The sequence below is a fragment of the Lactuca sativa genome, chromosome 5 (genome assembly GCF_002870075.4).
Source record: "Lactuca sativa cultivar Salinas chromosome 5, Lsat_Salinas_v11, whole genome shotgun sequence".
Lineage (NCBI taxonomy): Eukaryota > Viridiplantae > Streptophyta > Magnoliopsida > Asterales > Asteraceae > Lactuca > Lactuca sativa.
The window spans coordinates 281711660-281726239 of NC_056627.2; the positions used below are offsets into that span (position 1 = coordinate 281711660).

The 14580-nt window shown below is 35.0% G+C and overlaps 1 protein-coding gene across 1 annotated transcript; it reads left to right on the forward strand.

The window, feature by feature from the left end:
• Window positions 1–460: 460 nt before the first annotated feature.
• Window positions 461–1679, forward strand: LOC111919967 (ethylene-responsive transcription factor 4). The gene has a single exon (XM_023915529.3). It carries the CDS (start codon window positions 792–794, stop codon window positions 1473–1475), a length of 684 nt encoding a protein of 227 aa, XP_023771297.1. The 5' UTR covers window positions 461–791; the 3' UTR covers window positions 1476–1679.
• The last annotated feature ends 12901 nt before the right edge of the window (window positions 1680–14580 follow it).

Consider the following 14580-nt stretch of genomic DNA (forward strand, 5'->3'; position numbering starts at 1 on the left):
TTTCAAACAATGAATATAGGCTAATATGATATGATTAGAAATTAAATATCCTACCATTTTTGTATTATTATTTTAATTAATTATATTTTAAAACACTTTCATCGTCATTTTAAATGAACAGAAAAAAAAAATCTGAATTTAAAATCCAACAAAAAAATAAATAAAAAGAATTTAACATGATTCACGTATTAGTAACTTTTGAAACCGACATTTCATTGTCCGAAAATAAGAGGCAGCGGGTCCCCAGTTGTGAGCTCATTATGCCCACGCAATCAGAACGCCTATTATCGTCAACAAACACATTAATACATTTCTTTTTGCTATTTCCTCCTCGAAGAATCTGTGACATGTTATTCATAATCTTTGTAGCTCCTACTTTTTCATTTTTAGAGAAATACAATACCCATATCATACTTTGGTAGTCTTAATCTTTATTACAATACTTGTATGCTTCAATTCTTTTAATTACATTTATATTTATTTTGATATTAAATGTGTTGAAATAATTAGAGTTTCATTTGAACTATATTTCCAAAATTTGATTGTTGATATATTGGTTAAAGTTTAGGGATGCAAATGATAATTTTGATAATTGGAGTCCTTGAAATTAAATAATAATTTAAACAGAAAAAAAAATAAATTCATGTTCACATGTAAAGTTTGGGTGGGGTGTAAAAGCTGTTCCCTAGGCCGCGGAGTAGGAGCCAAATATGTCACACACAAACACACACGCGCCCCCGACTACATAAACGAACCTCGTCGCCCTTCCCTTTTTTTCTCATTACCCATCCATGGGCATGGCTCCTCGCGATAAACCTGACGCCAACAACGCCGCCGGTAATGGCGGCAAAGAGACTCGCTATCGTGGTGTTCGTAAGCGTCCATGGGGCCGTTACGCGGCGGAGATTCGAGATCCCGGTAAGAAAACACGTGTTTGGCTTGGTACTTTCGATACTGCCGAGGAGGCGGCTCGCGCTTATGATTCCGCCGCTCGTCAGTTCCGTGGCGCTAAAGCCAAAACAAACTTTCCTTTCCCTACGGATTTGTTGCTTCCGACAGCCGTCGTCAGCGGAGGCGGAATGAAATTCCTCACGAAGACTCCTACCGAGAGCAGCATGGTTGAGGCGTCGTCGAACTCGATGGCGCCGTCGCCGGGGCCTATCTCTACGGCTCTGCTTCCGCCTGAAGCACTTGACCTTAGCCTCTCGCACTATCCCCTTGGGTTCCCGATGCCTCATTCAATGTTCCTGTATCATTCACAAATGAATCTTCATATCAACAACAATAACAATCACAACCGACTCAACGTTTTCAGATCGGACAGATCCGTCGTCCGGGATCCTCATCTCACCGTCGGTACCGGCGGCCTCGCCCAGCAGAGCGATTCCGACTCTTCTCCGGTCGTGAATTTTAAACAAGAGAAATCTCTAACTCTCGATCTCGATCTCAATTTCCCTCCACCGGAAGTTGCCTAAACAGAGGTTTTTGCTTTTGTGCATTTCTTCTTCGGCTTTTTAGATCGGATTTAACCATTTTAAAACAGATAAAAAGTCAATCTGTTAGGATTAAAGCAGCCTGATAATGTTTTGATGTGCTGATAATATGCTAAAAACTTAAAAATCCTTCATCGATCTGTATGTATATAAAAAAAAAAAAAAAAAAAAAAAAAAAACATTAAATCTCTGCAGATTTCCTTTGATTTCATACAAATGGCTCATTAATTGGTTGCGCTGTTCTTACCTGATGTGAAAGCACCTGAGCCAAATCGTTTTGATCCTTGTATCGTAATGTTACGAGTGGACAGAAATAGCTGCCTTGAATCATTTACTTGTACCATTTGCAGTGGAAGTTGTTCTTATCGTGAAATTGCTTTTATACGTTTTATTATATTTTTTTTGGCATATATTTTAATCTGTCTCGAATAATTTTGTGATAATATAATATAGTATTATAGTTGTGTTTAATAAGACAATATAAAAGTATAATTTATAATAAAAATGGATAAACTGAAAATAAAAGTGAATTAGCGCACGTGTAGGGCACGGTGGTTTAATGATGAGCAAGAGCAACAGTCTGCGCCGACTGTCGGAATAAAAGAGAATAGAAAAAGTTAGTTGAGTTCACGGTCTTCACATTTCAACGCACATATCTAATCCGACGGTGTATGATTGGGGTGTACGCTACTTAAAATAAACCCAAGCCCACAGTTACTTTCTATTGTTGCTTCTAGTTCTAAAAAAAAACAATAATATTAAATTATGAATGACGGATTTTTCGATATTGGTGATAGCTGTTTTTGATGACTATGAATTAAATTTTCCAATATATTAGTTATTTGATTTTTATACGTTTAAGTTGTAAATGTTTATTAAAATGGAAAATGACACGTATAGTCTACAAACTTTTTAACGTTAATCATTCTAGTCATTTAAATTTTTTGGTATAGTCTACAAACTTTTTAACCTTAATCATTCTAGTCATTTAAATTTTTTGTTGGTTTTATAAGGGTATTAAGTCGTGGACAACTTGTCATTTTAATCACTTTATTTGTTTTAAGTTACAAAATTTGGGGCACACCCATCTATACCTGTTTAAGTTACAAACTTGTGGCACACCAATCTCTGTGAGCTCCTCTCTCTCTCTCTCTCTCTCTCTCTCTCTCTCTCTCTCTCTCTCTCTCTCTCTCTCTCTATATATATATATATATATATATATATATATATATATATATATATATATATATATATATATATATATATATATATATATATATATATATATACTAGGTGTGAGACCCGTGTATTACACGAGTTTATTAAAAATAAAAATTTAATATCAATATATAAATATGAAATATTTTATAATGTAATATTTTACATAACATAATGTAATCTTCTGAAAATTTGCAAAAGAAATTAAATCGTTTGAAGTATTTATGAGAATTTATTACAAAATTAATAGGATGATTTTATTTTCTTATAAAACTCATTACAATTTTATGAAATTTTATTTTAAAAAAAATGGAAATCCCTAAAAAATGACAAGTGGAAAATAAAATTTCTAAAATTCTTATAAAATGACAAGTGTCAAAATGAAATAGAAGATGACATATGACAAAAAAAACCTTCATTTATTAAAATGAATATATATATATATATATATATATATATATATATATATATATATATATATATATATATATATATATATATATATATATATATATATATATATATATATATATATATATACACACTTTTGATTCTTCAAACCCCAGATCCCTTTTCCTTTTCCTTCTTAACAAGTGTTTGAAGGTGGTGCTCGATCATAGCTCCGATGGAGTTTGGTTTCGGTTGTGGGGTGGTAGAGGTGGTGGTGTTCTAAACCCCATATCCCTTTTCCTTTTCATAGCAACACAACCCTTTATCTTATTCTATTCTTCTTTATTGTTGATGGTGGTGGTTCCTATTGAGCAAATGTTTTACGGGGTTGTGGCTCTCGGAAATGGTGGTGTATATGCGGCTGTGGCTCTGAGCAATGGTGGTGTATATGGTGGTTGTGATGAAGGTTTAGTGGTGGTATGTGATTGTTGAAAGTGGTCACTGCAGGTGGGTTTGCTCAACGAGGGAAGTTCGGCCAGAGTAAATAGCGGTGATGGGTATTTCTGTAAAGGTGGCGGTTAGTGTGGGCGGTTGGCTTTGGTGGTTTATAGAGGCGGTAGGAATGGTGGTGTACGATAGTTGATATGGAGGTCTAGGGATGGAAACGAGTTTGGTTTTTGTCGGCTATGAATTTATGCAATGGTAATTGTTGTTTCATAGTGAAGGTTTGGTTCTGTCGGTAGAAAATAAGATCGGTGATGTTAAGGCTTTGGGTCGTTGCTTCATTTTTCCAAGAGATTCCTACCCTTTTTCATGCATTGCTCCTCAGGTCGAAATTGGTGTTCTTTTTTACTGTGTTATCTTTTACGACGATGCTACCTCCGCCTTCGGTGCCTCCGATTAATCTCGTGGACCCTTCTCCACTCTTTTTCATCTTGTCTTTCTCTTTTCGAAACTGATCCAAGTTTAGAGCATAGGTTATTGTATATGATTTCTAAGTTGATTCATATGTTAAGTATGTTAATTTAATGCTTTGGAAACCATTAAATCCATCTTGAAACTGGTTTTAGTGTGTGTATGCTTGTGTGTTTTTCTGCAGTATAGAAGAAAAGGAAAAGACGAAGAGAGAGAGAGAGAGAGAGAGAGATGTTGTGGGCCCTTTTTATTTTTTTAATTGTTAAAATATAAAAGTTAGTGAGCTGACATAAAAAATAACTAGGTTACCCATTCGTTTTCTCCAAAAAAGATATATTGAATCCGACAAAATCAACTTTATTCTCTTAAAAGACATGAAAATAACATAAGAGACTGAACGAGTCAATCCTAGAAAGTTTGTGGGTTATCTGTGTCATTTTTCCCTAAATACGAACTCTTGAAATGAGTTTTATTAACACTTACTAATTTGTTTTAAAATATTAATATTATAATATACTTAAAATCTAAAGTAAATTACACCAATTATCTCTCGTTCTAGGTCAACGATATCAGATGTTATTTTCTCTTCTTGAGGTCGATGGTTCAAATTTCGTTGTGGACGTAAATGAAGTTAAAGAGTAATTTAGAAATAGATTATATTTGTTGTTACAAAAATACATTCAATTCTTCTTTTCTTACTCAAAATGTTTCTTATATTTTAATGAGTAAATTACTGAAATCGTCCCTATGGTTTTGTCAAAATTACACGTTTGGTCCCTAACTTTTTTTTTTGCACTCGGATTGTCCCTGTGGTTTGATTTTATTGCGTTTTTCATCCCTATGGTTTGGTCAAAATTGTACATTTGGTCCCTAACTTTATGTATGTAAGGGACGAAAAACGCAACAAAATCAAACCAAAGGGACGACCCGAGTGCTAAAAAAAGTTAGGGATCAAACGTGTAATTTTGACCAAACCATAGGGACCATTTCAGTAATTTACTCTATTTTAATTTTGAAAGGTACATGTTTGGTCCTTAACATAGATATAATGATTATATTGTCTTTTTTTATATTTTTTTCATCTATATGTATATATCAATGTTGTAAAAATCTCAATTAGGTCCCGCTTAATATCCGATTAATCTCTAGGCGCTACTCAACCGATTAGAGAGCGCCTAACGATTAATCCATTCATACACAATGACTGAAACAGTAGAACCCGAAGAAATTTTAACACTTTGAAGAATTTATATATCAACAAAAACTATTTGAGGTATGATTAGTGTTGTATTTCTCATATTAACCTATTTTGCTATGATATTTGTGGCATTTACGAACTTTTATATGATATTAGTCATATTTAATTTTTTAAAATCTAACAAATTAGCAATTAATGGTCCCCGATTAATCTCCGCCTAGCCGATTAATCCCTTAACCCCAGTCCAATGACTAGCTAACGTCAAACGATTTTTACAACCTTGATATATATATATATATATATATATATATATATATATATATATATATATATATATATATATATATATATATATATATATATATATATATATATATATATATATATATATATATATAGAGAGAGAGAGAGAGAGAGAGAGAGAGAGAGAGAGAAGAAAAACTAAGACAAAGCTAGAAAAGAGAAACAATTACAATTGTTTAGAGGGTTTTGTAACCAAGTCACTCAACTAACATGATAGATACTAATAGAATACCAAAGAAAAAAATTTCTTTGATGGAGCCAAGCATCTTCAAATCACTCTCATTATTTATTTCTTCCCTCATTCTTCTCCAACCCTCCCCAATTTTGGGGGATATGAATAGTATTACACCAAATATGGTGTTATACTATTCATTTCTCCCAAAATGGGGATGAACTTTGCGTTGTCGGTTTTAGTCCCTCTGTTATATATTTATACATTTCTAGTTCATTTTTATCTCCTAACTATAATTTAAATATAATATTTAATATTTATAATATCTTATTATATATTATGTTATATTAATTAATTATAAATATAGAGTTTGTTTTTTGTTCATCAAATTTATATAAAAATTTAAATACATAATGAAATTTTAAAAAATGATAATGTATTTTATAAAAAATTATAATTAAAACATACATTACAAACAAGATAACATATGCTATTAAACATGTAGTTGACCTATATATTACAATAATAATCTAATAAAAACCAACAAGTGACAATACTATTATTTATTTACTTAATATTTATTTAAAAGTGTGTATGTGTAATATTTATATAAATACATGTATAATATTTTTTTATAAGTTTATTATAAGTATAATCTTTTGTATTTAATATTAATGTAATGAAAAAAATATAGATTATATATTTGTTAAAACTAAATTAGTAGAGGGGTGTGTTTGACAATCTATGTAAGTTTGAATAATAAAATATACTAGGAATATACTTTTTAGGGGTAAAAAATGGAGTAAGGTTGGAGATGAAACATTATTTGTCCTATTTTTTATTCCATTTTTAGGGGGAAAATGGAGGTGGGTTGGAGATGTTCTAAGCTTTCCTCCAACAAAAAACTTTATCGTTTCTACACTTCCATAAATATCACACTGTAACACAGACCATCGCATAAATAAGGACTTATTTTTTGCATTAACTTAAAAGTTATCAATGTAGAAAACACAAGTCTGCCACTGAATTGAAATCGATAAGTTTCAATCTAACCATTTAAAAATCGCACTCTAAGTTCTTGCAGCCACTTCATATCTAACAAACAGGTGATGAAGTTGCATCATCTCAAAAGAAAAAACCAAACATAGAAACCGAAAGAATATGTGTAACATCGTAAATTTTCAAACAAAAATTTCATTTAAAATCACATTAATCTCATTAACACAATCACAAAAACCCCCAAAATATCAAGTTATCACATGCTCATCAGTGACGGAGCTTGAAGTGTTTATTTGGGGGGGGGGGGGGGGGGAAATAAAATATGTATAAAAATTGAGGAATAGGGGGGCCAAAGTCAAAATTTCTAGTTTTAGGCTTAATATGTAAAAAATTTAATACTTAAGGGTTAGTTATGAAAAAAAACAGGGGGGAGGGGTCACAACCCCTCCTGGCCCTACATAAGCTTCGTCCCTGATGCTCATAAATTGTTTAAAACACAATCCAGGATCCTCCAAAACATATCTCCAACTCGTATGTGTACAATCAAACTGATGCCTTCCTGTGATCCTGAGAAGTACCTGAAACACATAACACATAACATGGTAAGCACTCTCATTAGCCTCTCATGGCTATGCTCAAATAAGACCCTTCGGTCAATGTGTCTCAATGGGACCCTCTGGTCCCACAACTCGGGTGGACCCTCTGGCCCTAACTCAGTAAGCTCAGAGTAATACACAACATAAATCACAAAGACATAATACAGGATATCACAATACTCAATATAAGAACATAAGACCCTCCGTTCACAAAAAGGTTACCACTCTAGGTAAGTATAGTGAGAAGACTCACCTCGTAAGCAAGCAAATGAATAACCTCGTACATGAATCTCGAACTAGCCTCAACCTAACACATAGGATAATTATCTCTAATTAAAACTTAAATCACGACTCTAAATAAACTAAGTTATTTTTTCTCTCAATTCTTGGAATGGGTAAAAGACCATTTTACCCCTCCATGGTCCCCATAATCCCTGCCTTGACCAAACCCTAAAGTTAACAGAAATCAACACTCGAGTCAACAGTCCATGTTGACCCGGCTCGCCGAGTGCATCTATGTGGCTTGTCAAGTCCCCTCGATTCCTCTGAAGTGTCGCGAAAACCCAACTTAACTCGTCGAGTTGTCTCATCAACTCGCCGAGTTACCCATGTCCAGAATCATCGGGGAAAACCCTAGCCGACTCGTCGAGTCAGCTCATTGACTCGGCGAGTCCATTCAGCCTATTAGCTAATTTAGACGTTTTAAGGAAGATCTACAACCCCAAACTCTAGATCTAGCCTCCCAAGGCTCGAATGTCATGTAAAGCTGCAAGCTTTACGTTCATGCATGACATATTAGACTCATAATGCCAATACAAACTCCAACAAGGGTTATATGCACAAAAGCTAGACTATAGCTCAATAAAGCTAGGATCTTTGGGCTCTCAAGTCCTTCTACAGTCCAGATCTAAGGTTTCAACCTCATGATATGCTCAAATAACTCATTGTCAAGAATGGATGGGAGAAAACCCTCAAAACCTCCCTAAAATAAGATCTCACAAAAGAAAGGTCAAGGTAGGAGCTTTTTACCTTTGCACTGAAGCTAACCACTGAAGAACTCTGGATCTATAGCCCCTCCTTGATCAAACACGCCAAGCTCTCCAAATCTCCTTCAAAAGATGCACAAAACTACTCAAATTAGTCTCTCTCTCTCTCTCTCTCCCCCTCCTCTCTCTCTCTCTCCCAAATCAATCTGATCGATTAGGGTTTCATATAGGGGAGTTGGGTGGCTGGTGATGCGGAAATGAGGGCTTAAGTCCCTTTAAATAGGACACACACCCGAAAGATTAGGGTTTCCACTTACAGCTCCAACTCGCCGAGTTGGTCTCTCTGACTCGCCGAGTTGGTTTAAAAACCAACGTGGTCAATTCGTCTCTACTCGACAAGTTGGGACACCTACTCGTCGAGTTGCCCGCTTAACTCATAATTAAATATATAAATATTATACCTGGGAGTCGGGATGTTACAATATGTATACATCTCTTACTGAGATTTAGAGTAGTAGGAATTTTATCCAACAAAACACACCATAACTCAACCCCGTCGAAAGTTTATTTACCATTCCATCTTCTCAAATATACAACCAACCTTAAGCACCAATAGGGGTGTTCATTTAGATCGGTCAGTTCGATCCAAACAAATTAATACAAATTGATTTTGGTTTTCAAAACATAGATCCAATAGTCTGCACTAAATTCAAATCCAACCCAATCCAACCAAATTACAATTCGAGTGGTTTGATTTTTATAATTCGTTTTCTAAGAGGGAAGATTATTAGATATATAACTTTAGTATTATTCGACTCTATAAAAGAAGCTAAATAAAATTAACTAATTAGTTGTGAATTAAAATTTATAAACAACCACCAAGAAAAATATATTATAGTGAGTAAATTACACGGATGGTCTCTATGGTTTGGGGTAATTTGCATGTTTAGTCCCCAACTTTTGTTTTTAACTCGGACAATCTCTACAATATATTTTTTTGCTTCTTTGGTCCATACTAAAAATAAAAAGACTAGTTTGCCCTTAATAATTTATTTTTTATTTTCTAATATATATTTATCATATTTTTAATTAATTAAAAGGAAATAAAAACAACCTCACTTCCTGTTTTATCATATAAGGCCACTACCTTCTCATTTACATTCTCACCTTCCACCAAACCCCTACATCACTTCTTTGATGACCTTTCTGACAATAAAACCAAACTTGTGTAAGCTTTCTTCCCTTCATCCTATCATTTTCTCTTCTCCATTCAAATTTCATCGATTTTTATAGGGGAAATTGAGACATACACCATAGATTATTGTTGCAAATTTCACAGATGTCAGAGACTCAATAGGTTTTGTCGAAGACGACAGGAGAAGAAACGGAGGTAAGAAGTTTCCTATTTGTGTTCTTCCATTTTCTCACTTGTAAGTTTAATTTTGATATCTGTCCAGTAGGGGATTTAATTTTAGAGATCTATAATGACCCAAATTTTCAAATAAAATTTTCATTTTTAATAAATAAAAACATTCCAATAAAATATGAAATATTTGTTGGATTAGGAGTCTAAGCCCATAACTATAATTGATATATACTTAACCCGATTAGGGATGTCAAAAAGTCCTGTGGGACCCCGTTCCCGTGGGCGCCCTGTCCCGTTTGGGGGAATTTTTTTTTTAAAAAATCGGGGGCGCGGGCAAGGTTAATCCCCGTTTTAATTTCGGGGGCGGGGGAGGGGGTAGGCAATCTCATCCCAAAACCCCCATGGGGACCCCGCTAATAAATTAATGATATATTTACATATAATAATTATATAAATATAATAAAAAAATAACATGATTTTTAGCTTCCACAATTCATCAAAAAACATGTTTTTAAGTTGTTAGTATAATGTTTTTAAGATGCCATAACTTTTTTACTTTTAATATGTAAATTTCTGCTATAAATAATTATTTGTTATCTAAAAAATAGCTTCTTTTATCCTAAATAACAACTTCTTTTAGCCCAAAAAAAATGGCGGCCCAAAATCAATCGGGGGCTGCAGAACGAGTGTTTGTGACTCATTAAAGGTGCAACAATTGAGACACTAAGCTCTAGAAGGTAAAAATCTACACGCTACAAAGAAAAAGGTATTCATCTAACTTTGTTTTAGTTATAAATCTCGAATTGTATACTAGATTAGGGTTTATGATTTGGATAATTAAAATTACATGTATAACTTGAGAAAAACCTATATCCAAAGCATTAGGGTTGCATGTGCACCATAGGAATGTTGTAGTGCTCAAAACCCATCAGAGGTATCAAAGCTTAGGGTGTTTTTCTGTTATATTTGATGCCATGGTTAATTGTTCAAAACTGAAAGCAATCGAAATCTGGACTCTATTAGATGAACTCAACGAGTCCAATGTGGAACTTGATGAATTGAGGCAACTCGATGAGTTGACTCGTCTGATTGCAGAATTTTCGGATTTCAAGCCTAAGTTAGACAAGGATAATTACAATAAGTTGTTTTAACTTATTAAAATTGATTTTTCTGATATGGTAATGAATATCCTCATCTAATTGAATGATAATGGTCAAATTTTAAGATAATTACAAGATTATGTTATAAATTAATTATTTGTAAAAGTTGATTTGAATTTATCTTACAAAATAAAATTGGATTAGGTCAAATTTTTATAAAGATAAAATTATATGATTATTTTAATTATTTTAAATTTGATCTAGAAGTTTTGAATAGTTTCAAAACTTGCCCTCAGGTTTTGGAATTTTAAATTTTGATTAAAAAGTTTTAATTTTGAAATATTAAATTCTAATACCCTAGTGTTTTAAAAGGTTTAAAATACAACCCTTATACTATTATAATATTAAAAGATAAATACATATATATGTATAAGATGAGTCAGTCTTACCGTTAGTAGGCCTCATTCACGAATTTGGTCTATAAGGGGTGTTTAAGGAAGCAGCCTATAAAATGACCGCCATTCGGTATCCACTCTTACCACCGCATTCTTGACTAGTGGAGGGTCGTTATTCGAACGGGTAGGATAGGACATTAATTCCTCATTAATAAGTATAGTGATTATTATAAAGTAACTAAATGTTTTTATAAATTCACAATCTTAGTTACTTTAGGATAAATGTGAAAATGATGCTATTCCATGAAATTGCACTTTGCACTTTGTCAAAGTCGTTAGCGAAGTGTGTGTGGTTAACCAGCACACTAACTTGGACTAACAAGGGTGGCAAAGGGTAGCTCGAGGATTATCATAGATCAATGTAGCGTGTGTGGTGAACCGGCACGTTGATTAGGTGGTAAATGACTCGAGAGTACCAAGATAATTTGCATGGTTATTCACACCTTGTTTGTGATCCTTGGTATCCTAGTCACAAACTTGAAGGGCATAATCGAGATTAAACATGCCATTGAAAAGTTCAATGAATCTCAAAAGAAACTAGGAATTTCATTTCATTTAAAACCTAATTGTTCATTTCGTTTTTCGTGGTGGATTACGACATCCATTTTCCGAATTGTGAATTATAGTGTTGGGTCCTAGCCTTAATATTTCATTTGGGTATTATATTAAGGATTGCTTATCTAATCTAAACTTTGTCTGATTTCTTTTTCAGATGTCTGGCTCAAACAACGCTTCTAGATTGAACCCATCATGCTCCTTTTCTCTTATGAACATTTGTGGAAGGGTCACCTTCGATGGGCCCAATTTCAATGATTGGATCTGTAACATCCGCATGGCCCTCCGATTTGAGGAGAAAGAATACGTTCTCGATGAAAAGCCCAAAGAGATAGACAAAACCACTGCTTCTGCTAAAGAGATAGCTGAGTATAGGGATCACGAAAAAGATGCGACAAAGGTGTCGTGTATAATGGTAGCCACTATGACTCCTGAGCTCCGACGGTTCTGCGAGGACGAATGGCCTTATGAGATGTGAAAAGATTTGATGGAAAAATACCATCAAGTGTGCATTAAGAAAGGTATGAGATTGTCGCCTCGTTGATAACGACCAAGATGAAAGATGGAGAGTCCATCACGAGCCACTTGCAAAGAATGCAAATGTATGTGGATCGTTTGCTCAAGTTGAATGTCAACTTTGACGAAGAGCTGGTGATTGATATCATTCTCCACTCTTTACCTACCTGTTATGATCAGTTCAAGATGAATTATCATATCAAGAAGGAGGAAGTCACATTGAGCAAGCTTCAAGGGTTGTTAAGAACTGCTGAAAGTGGGCTGAAAGGCAAAGTTGTCGCAACCACTCCAACTGCTGCTGCCCCAGTCTTGGCTATTGGACATGGGAAGGGGAAGAAGAGGAAATCTCCCTCTAAGAATCGCAAGGGAAAGTCTCATGATGGATCTTCTTCAAATGGGTCCAAAGGAAAAGGTGGTTCTGCTGCTCCTTCACCCAATCCAAAAGATGCAGAGTGCTTCTACTGTCACGATAAAAGGGCATTGGAAACGAAACAGCCTGAAGTATCTACAAGATGTCAAGGATGGGAAGATAAAGACCACCTTTGCAGGTATTTATACTATTCAATCTAATTACTTATCGCATGCTAGTTCTTGGGTCCTTGATACAGGATGTGGTTTTCACATTTGTTCTGATTTGCAAGGGCCAAGAAGAAGTAGGGATGTGGAGCATGGGAAGAAGAACTTAATCATGGGGAATAGGAGATTGTCGCCTGTCACCATGATTGGAGTTTTTTCTTTAGTGCTTAGTAGCGGGTTAGGATTAGATTTGAACGATTGTTGCTACTCGTCAGAAATGACGAGGAATATTATTTCCTTTCATGGTTTGTATAGACAAGGTTTTAGATTTTCATTTAATAATGAAGTTGGTTCTATTAATGCTTTCTATAATGGTATTTTTATTTTGAAGCATTGCCTTGTAATGGTATATATGAAACTATGATGGTTGTAGACAACTTAGGAAATAATGTGTTGCTTATTGATTCATCCAATGGTTTGGACAAGGCATGGTTGTGGCATTGTCATCTTCGACATTTAAACAAGACGCGCATAGCCCAACTCCAAAAGGATGGAGTGTTGGAGTCATTTGACCTAAAGTCGGATGACACATGCGAATCTTGTTTGCTTGGAAAAATGACTAAATCCCCTTTCATTGGTACTTGTGAAAGAGGTGAGGGATTGTTAGATCTCATACACACCGATGACTGTGGGCCCTTCAGATCAACCACAAGGGATGCTAACTGCTTCTATGTTACGTTCACCGACGATTATAGCAAATATGGGTATATCTACTTAATCAAGCACAAGTAGGAAGCCTTTGAAAAGTTCAAGGAGTTTAAACAAGAAGTGGAGAATCAATTGGACATGAAGATAAAGATGCTCAAATCCGATAGGGGTGGTGAGTATCTTAGTATCGAGTTCCACGACTATCTTAAGAAATGTGGAATTCTTTTACAATTGATTCCACCTAAGACACCACAACTCAATGGTTTGGCTGAGAGGCGCAATCGAACCTTGTTAGACATGGTTCGTTCCATGATGAGTTGAGCTTCGCTTCCTATCTCATTCTGGGGGTATGCCTTAGAGACTGCCGCCCATATCCTTAATCTAGTCCCAACTAAGAAGGTTGCCAAAACACCTCACGAGATGTGGACAAGGAAGGTTCCCTCGTTGGCACATATCAAAGTTTGGGGTTGCGAGGCTTTCGTAAGATGAGAGAATCACGACAAACTTGAACCTTATAGTGAGCGGTGTATTTTCATCGGCTACCATAGAAATATTTTCGATATCTTTTCTACATACCAAGTGACAACGTGGTCTTTGTAGCGTGGAGAGGGGTTTTATGCGAGAGAGAACTCATATGTCAATAGGACAGTGGGAGGAAAATTGATCTTGAAGAGCTTCAAGAATCAAGCAATAAAGGAACCTCTAACACTAGCGCTCAACTTGAGGAAGAGATTCTTGTTGAACCAGTTGACGAGTTGTTACCTCTAAGATGTTCCAGTAGAGTTAGTGTTCCACCTGTGTTGTATGGTTTCCATATAACTGCTGAGGGTGATACGTTTAGCAGTGGTAGTACACTAATGAATATGGATGAACCTAATAACTACAAGGAAGCCATGGCGGGCCCAGAGTCTGCAAAGTGGAAAGAGGTTATGGACAGCGAGATTCAGTCCATGTATGACAATCAAGTTTGGAACTTGGTTGACAATGTACTGGGTCGTAAGACGTTCGAGTGCAAGTGGATCTTCAAGAAGAAGACCGAAATGGATGGGAAAGTGCATACATTCAAGGTACGATTGGTTGCGAAGGGATTTACT